An 8269-nucleotide genomic window follows, 5' to 3' on the forward strand; every position below is an offset into this window, starting at 1 on the left:
TTTCAATTGAAAACTCAAATATTTTAAACCTACATCCATCTCTAATAGGAGAAAAGGAAAAGTGTCCTTGAGATTCAACACTTCATGATCTAGAAAGTTTTGAGTAGTAATAAAGGATTTTCTCTCATTAACCACTATGTCAATAGCTTTTCCAAACAAGTCAATAATCTCAACTCATTTAGAAACATATCTACATGAACCATCACAAAAAATTAGAATATCATCAATAAACAATAAATGAGTAATTTCTAGGAAAATAACAACAACAAGACCATGGAAACTGCCTATATACTTTGCATATGTAAACAAATAGTTGATACCTTCAGCTACCAAAAAGAATAGTAAAGGAGACAAAGGGAAACCTTGTCTGAACGCTCTCTAAGCATGGAAAAACAGAGAGGTAGACCCATTTATTAGAACAAAAAAAAGAGATCGGTTGAATGGATCCCATCACCCAATTTATAAAATCAATCCCAAAGCCTAGGTGAGTCAAAAGGAGACTAATGTACATCCAAATCACATAATTATATGCTTTAGAAAGATTAACTTTTATAACCACTCCTCTTAATATGAGAGTTTTGATAGTATGGAGCCCTTCTTGAGCCATCCCTTTGGCTTCATGGATTTGTCTCCCTTCATGGAAACCAATTTTCTCTTTAGAAATAGAGTTTGGCAATTAGAGAAAATTTTAGCCTAAAAGTGGTCTCATAAGGAAAAATAAGAATATAAGAGTTATGAATTTTGGAGGAAAAATAAGAAAACTAATTTTTGGCTTATCTCCTTATAGGTTTACTCGAATTTCAAGTATAGAAACTTGTTGGAAATAGAATTAAATTCCACATCTAATGAATACCCATTATGCATACTTCTAAGAAGAACCACATTGATAAAAATTGAAGATACATTAAAAAATCATGTTCAACACACTTTTTTAATGTATCTTCAATTGTTATCAATGTGTGTCTTTTTAGAAGTATGAATAATGGGTACTCGCTAGATGTGGAATTCAATTCTGCGTCCAACGAGTCTCTACACTTTAACTTTGAGTAAAACTATAAGGCGATAAACCAAAAATATAATTAAATAAAGTAGTTTTCTTATTTCTTGTCTCAAATATTTACTTGTATCTCTTTTTAAATTTAAATTCTTTTTATTGGTTTACATATTATGACATGGAAATTACATGAAAATTTCATGGGAATTTTTAGGTTAAATTTTCCTCTAATGAGAAAGGATTTAATCCTCTCTAAATAATTGTGGAGATGGCCTTATAGATACAATTACAAAGTGAAATAGGACAAAAGTCCTCAAAGGTAGAAGGTTTTTCCACTTTTGGAATAAGGGCAATGAAAGTAGTGTTAAAATTTTCTAATCCTCTACCTTCGCTTTTAGAATCATTAACAATAACCCATAAGTTTGAGACAATATTCTCATAAGAACCTTCAAAAAACTCAATCCCCCACCCATTAGAGTTAGGGATTTTGTCTTTCTGAAAATTGGAAAGACCAACTTTTAATTCCTCTTCACAGACCTCCTCCACCAAGGATATATTACCCTCATCATCTACAAAATTTGGGAACAATTAAGCAACCCTTATTACTTTGGCTATAGTAGCCCTTTCAAGCTCTTTAAATAAGTTTTGAAAATGTGTTTGTCCCAAAGAAGCAAGGACCTCAAAATTTGAAACCTCCCTACCTTCCTCATCTTGAAGGTTCCATATTGTACTACTCATATTCCTTCCTTTAGCATATAATTGGAAAATTTTGAGTTTTGATCCCTTCCTTCAAACCAAATGGCTCCAATTTTTAACCTCCATGCACCTTCTTGTGCCTCTAGGATGACCTTCCTCGTGGAAACCAAACAAACCTAAGTATATATAGATTCCACATTTAGAAAACCCCCATCCCCAGAATCATAGATAACAAAAATCACCCTTTCAATATCTACAAGATCCTTCTCCTCTCTACTATGTTTCTTCCTGGTCCAATCCACAACGAAGTCCTTAACCCATTTGAAGTTTTCTTTAAATTGTTCAGAAGCCTATTTGGTACATAAGAGGTCCATCTTCCTTAAACAGGCTTACAAACTCTTCATCTTTTATCCATCAAGAATTTAGTTTAAAAAAATTGCAGGCTTGGGCCCATGATTTTTGGGCTCTAGAAATATGGGCGAGTGGTCAGACACTCCCCCAGACCCTATCCACTAACAAATATTATTAAAATCCTCCATCATCACATACACCACTAAAAGATTGTCTATCCTTTTCGCAATTCATTCCTCCGCAACACGCAAGTTTGTCTAAGAGGGTTTTATTTTTGCACGCTCTACATTCAACAATTATTTTCCCACAAGCTTGCTGACAAACTAATCAGAGAGGTTATCAAATTTGTCCCTAAGCCCCCAAGATTCAGTAACACCCAGGGAGAAATTTAATTCCCCACCAATGATCAAATCCTTAGCTTCCAACACCTTCAATCCAAAAAAAAATTCCATAAATCTACATGGCCTTCACAAGGCCCATAGAGATTGATGAAAATAAGATAAACCCCCACGTATGAAGAGAATAATTCAAGCCCAAACCTAGAATTAATACTCCATAAATTATTTGCAGAAACCTTGTGGGAATCCCAACTAAGAGAAAGACCCCGAGAGCGACCATAGGCATTTGAGGCAATAAAATTCCATCCACCTAGTAGTGAATCTAAGGCTTTAGAAGCCACCCCCGAACACCCAAGGCTTCCTAGAGAAAAATAATATCAAGCCCCTAGACCTTAACCAACCTCTTGAGCGAAATTTTTTTAGAGGAACTTGTCAATCCTCTACAATTGAAGGATAGAAATTTCATTAGGAAAACACTCCTTAGGCATCAAAATATTTCAGCACCCAAGAGATGGATAATTGTCTATCTGCAACAATATTTTCTCTGGTTTTTTATTTGGGTTTGGATAAGATCGATTTCCTCACTCAAGAATTGGAATTCTAAGAGGAAAGCATGATTTGTTTGAAACCACCAAGTTGACCTTAAGAAGAGGGAAAATCTATCTAGAGTGTAAGTTGTATAATATCTCTCTAACATCTTGATGCCTAGAGAAGCTAGAGAAACCAAAGGATGTAAAGGATCTTGGGGAGGAAGGGATCATCAACGGGGGAGGGGGGAACAGGACAATTGATTTGGGTTAAAATAACCCTAGAAACAAGTTGTGTCATTGTAGACCCTAGATCCTCAATGAATGATCCCAATCATATCCCAAATTCGAAAAATATATTGCAAGAGGAGAAACATTAGGATAGAAAGAGGTAGAACCTCGAGGTTTTGAAGCTGAATATGACATCCCACTAGTAGCACGCAGATAAAGCCATTCATCAATAACCAGCTACTGATCCAACAACACAACTTCTGGTATACAAGAGGCAGGCGGTTCCTCCAAAGTTTTATCCTCCAACATATTTTCTTCCTCCCCTTCCTTCAAACTTGCCCATAAATGTGACAATGGGTCCACCTTGATCTTCTTCTTTATGTCCCCCCGCAACAATCCTTTTTTGAAAGGGAGAATGTAGTGGCGAAAGGTATGCACATATTGGTAACATCATTTACATCTAAATGGTACCCATTCATAATCAAGAACCTAGAGTCAGTGAACACCTATATCGATATTTATGGTTTAATGAAGGCCATTTCACAAGTTAAGGCTCACCAAAATCTGGGCCATAGACATATCCTTGGTTTCATTATACAAATAATATTCTTTCATAAAAACTCCAAGGTTGTTCCCAAGATATTTCAAGATTTTCTTGTTCCAGATATGCGACACTAGGCCATGCAGCAGAAGCCAAATGGGAACCACACCTAGCCTTTCATGATGTGCACAAAAAAGCAGTGCCTAAAAATTGAAAGAAACTAGATTTGAGTCAATTGACCAAACACTTTTAGTAATTTTTTTGGCCTCCTCGTGAGATTTGAAGTTTATTTGTACCCATCCTTTCACCGTAATGAAAAACTCAGGAAGGGAATGTATCTTTGGTGCAATTTCAACTTATATCCATTATGGCAAAGCCCCAATGCAGAATTTTTTCTCTCCTGCCCGACCAATCAAAGTTTTCTTTGCCAATGACTTAACTTATTCCATCTCAACATCATCCCCTAGAATGTGTTTATAAATAGTCTCCTAGCACCTCTAAGAACCCGATACTATATTTTTTGGGACTATGGTCAGCTAAAAATTTAGCTGGTGCATGTAACATTTCACGACCCTCACCTTCCCTGACTTGCTTCTCATAGGCTACAAGTTCAATCGAAAGTTCGCCAATATCCCCATCTACTAGGAAGGTCTTTAATAAACTACTCATTGTCAATTGAAAACCCTCTCACACGCAAAGCCTCCTTCCAAAGTTGAAAAGGGAACGATCTCCCTATCCAGAGAAAAAGAAAGAGATGAATTGAACCTTGGCTCTTGAAAGCCACCTAACAACGACTCAACAATAATGAAACTAGACCTCCCAGAAAGAGGGGGATAAAAAAATTAACCTTTCGAATCTCCCCTGGTTTTGAGAAACCAAAAATTTACCTAGGGAAGGGAGAAAGGTTAGGAACTTAGTGGTAAACCGGTAAAATTTGGTCCGAGACCACTAAACTCTAGACCAAAAACTAAAGTCTCCCCCAAGGAGAGACCACTAGAAGTAACCATGTACCCCCACCCAATAACCCAAATGATCATTTTAAATCTGCCCGTAATTTTCGAAAGTTCACATTTGAGATGAAACAACCCATGTTACTAGGGAGTTTAGAATAGTCAACGATTTCTGACTCCATATTCTGCCAAGAAACCCATTTCTTCCCAGAAAAATCGCGCGCAACCTTGAAAAACCATCACCATTCGACAATCAGTACAACCCTAGCTCTGCATCAAATTAGATTTCATTTTATGCTTTATATATTTCAATTCTACAAAGTAACAAACCTCATCAAGCTATATCACACTCTGCCATTGAAAACCTAGTTTGATCCTTCATTCTTAATAGTAAGTTACAAATAAAAAGTTGAGATTTATTTTAAAAGTAGTTATACCCTTTATTCCCTTTTAACTAAAGTGATAGAATGAAAAAAATGACATATGAACAAAATCTTATATGAAATGAGCTATGATTTTGTGAGCGTGTGGTATTGTACCAAAGCCACTTTAGAGGTTAAATCTCCATAGTTAAATAGGCATGAATAGCTATGGTTAAAAATCTTGTTACATGTTTTTTAATTACACTTTAAAACATATATATGTTTAACTCATTAAATAGTTGTTTTTACAATTAACAAGAATAATAATAATAATTTAAAATAGAGTTAAAATTTAGTTAATTTTTATTTTATTTTGATCTTGGCAATGTGAGATGTAGCATGAAGTAAGTTTTTTTATGTTTATCATAAATTGATGCCCCTCCATATTTATCAAACATAGAGGTGTCTATTTCCAAATAAAACTAAATATTTTCATTATAGCTATTCTATATATGTGTCATTTATGGTTATTCTTGGTTATTCCAAGTTGTTCAGAAAAAAGAATAGAATCGTGCCCACCAAAATTCAATTCTCGCCCATAACACAATGAATGTTGAAAGTATGGACAATATACTCGTCAAACTATATATAATTAAAAACCTTACCAATTCGCCATGTTTCTATTTCCAAATACAACTTTCAGAATTTTCATTATTAAAGACAAATACAATTTTTTAACTTTATGTAAAAGTCGTCGTAGAACAACTTGGTTGGATCTGTCGTGTCAGGCTCCCATCATGCAATGCATCTAACGAATTTCCAAGAAAACCGTGGGCCAATACAACATGTAATACCCACATGCATATGAGGCAAACAAAAAAAGCTCAACGAAGAGGAAGGCCGAACGTCGTTAAAAATCTAAATATCTGAAAAGGAAATGAAACACCCGCGAATAGAAACTCAGAGGAAAATCAGATATTCAGTTACTACGCTGCAATTTGCAGGGTGCTCTAGATCAACCCTGTAATTAGGGAAGATATATATATATATATTAAAATCATCATGTTGTAATGTACGGACGGAGGTCACAATATGGTTGAACAGCCATCAATTTTCAATGGTTGTTTCGATGATGGTGGGGAATTCATGTCCCTCGTTATCTTGTGAATAAAAACGAAGAAGTTGCTCATGGCCCTAAAAATAATTCAAAAGAAAACGATTTTAAATTTGGAAGCTTGAGATCATGGCAAACATAATTTGTGTTGAAACTGCCACCATATCACCTCTGAGACACGCCAAACACCTTTCTTCCTGACAATTTACTTTTGTGATTCCTCCTATAACATTAAAATAATAAGAATCAGTTGTACTCGATAACATTAAAATAATAAGAATCAGTGGTACTCAATATTGTCAACGAATTTCGATCGCTGGCAGATTGAGGCGGCTTCCAACCAGAATGCATTCCTTATCCTATGCATTGTTGGTACAAGAAAAAGATAGAAAGTTTATTGGTTATCCAAATCCCCATTGTACATTGTAGCAATGGGATAATTTAGCGACAAAGTTGGGTAGTAATGGGATAGTTTAGCCATAAAATTAAGGTTCTGAAAAATTTTGATTGTAAATTTTTGGAATATTTTAAATTTGATGAATATGGGTTAGTTTAAATAATTGATATCGCATATATTTATATGATCTCAGAATCAAATAATTAACTTAAACTTATCTCGTTCCTGTCTATCTGATCTTGGAATATTCTAGAAATTTACAATAAACTTAAGTCTAATATTCTAGAAATTTACAATGAACTTAAGCTCAGGATGAAAAATTTTAACCAAAGAGTGAACTATGAAAGATTGACTTTATAACTGAACCTTCTGATAACCTCAATTGGATTAAGGTTGTACATTATAGCTGTGGGATAAGGTTGTACATTGTAGCTATGGAAGAACCTAGCAACAAAGTCAACGTTTAGGTTATGGAAGATCTTATTGCTGAACCTTCTGATAACCCGAATCGGATTAAGATTGTACGTTGTATCTTAGGAGAACCTAGGGAGGTAAATTATTTGACCTCCCCACATCTATCTGATCCCCGAATATTTTGGGAATCTGTAATCGAAAGCTCAGTGTCAGATTAGGGTTAAGATCCAGTTTATGTAAATTCTTAGGCTGAAAGTCAACGATCAACGGTTGACTTGATTGCTGAACCTTCGAAAAAACAGAATCGGATTAAGGTTAAGATCGAGAAAACTTGGGCTCTTAGATTTTGCGTAAATATCAGATTTCTGAACGAATATCTGGTTGATTTCGTGGAACACTACACTCCAGCTTTACAGTTCCGTTAATTATGAAATAATGGACCCACACGGCAATGGAAAACTTGTTATAAATTCGCTCGCGCCCAGAATATCCACAGCTCTCTCTCTATTCGGGTGTCATATTCTCCCTCTGTTGGTCTTCGCCAAGAAATAGTGGAGATATTATTTTTCTGAGCTGCAATGACGTCGAAGGATTTGATTATAATGACACTCAGAATCTTGAATTATCTCGTGTTTTTGGCGTTTCTACGACCTACATTGGCGCAAAACAGCCTATCGGTTGGATTCTACAACGCCAAGTGTTCGCAAGCAGAATCGATCGTGCGTGGAGTAATTACAAGTCACTACTCTACAATTTCCAAGGAATCGGCACCGCGGATCCTTCCATGGTTCCAAATTTAGTGGCGAGTTCGAAGAATATTTGCCCATCTCCGACGTCGTCCTCAACAGATGACCCCACAGTTGACCCCACAGTCTTCCTGGATCAAAACACATCGTTTGCTTTTGACAACAGCTACTACCAACAACTGCAATTAAATCATGGAATTCTTCAAATTGATCAGGAGCTCACCTCCGCCGGATCAACAAAGGGCATCGTAACAAGCTTGGCCTCTGACGGAACTACATTCAGTAAGAGCTTCGCCAGTGCCATGATAAAAATGGGAAACATCGGAGTCTTAACGGGCAAGAAAGGAGAAATTAGAACAAATTGCAGAGTTGTGAATCCAATATCTTCCCCTGGACCCTAGATACTCGAATCATTAGATTTCCTGCAAAAACACTAAGCTAGGAGAAAAGGGAAAAGTCGTGGAATCTTTTAAGGATTTCTTTAATAGGGCATCTGCTCGGAACACCAAATTTTTTAGATGGTTTCCTAGGCCTGAGCATAAGCTCTCAGTAACATTGAGCCATGTCTACATTGAATAAACAGGGTACCAACAAGACTTATATTACAT

At 35.9% G+C, this 8269-nt stretch overlaps 1 protein-coding gene across 1 annotated transcript; it reads left to right on the forward strand.

Moving 5' to 3' along the window:
* Positions 1-6971: 6971 nt before the first annotated feature.
* LOC149252623 (peroxidase 53-like) lies at positions 6972-8062 on the forward strand. The gene is made up of 2 exons (XM_089454213.1): positions 6972-7022; positions 7586-8062. Exons 1-2 carry the CDS (start codon positions 6972-6974, stop codon positions 8060-8062), a joined length of 528 nt encoding a protein of 175 aa, XP_089310339.1.
* Positions 8063-8269: the final 207 nt, after the last annotated feature.

This window comes from Pinus tabuliformis, chromosome 7 (genome assembly GCF_031772625.1).
Source record: "Pinus tabuliformis cultivar Carrire ecotype Pingquan chromosome 7, CPIR1, whole genome shotgun sequence".
NCBI classification, from domain to species: Eukaryota; Viridiplantae; Streptophyta; class Pinopsida; order Pinales; family Pinaceae; genus Pinus; species Pinus tabuliformis.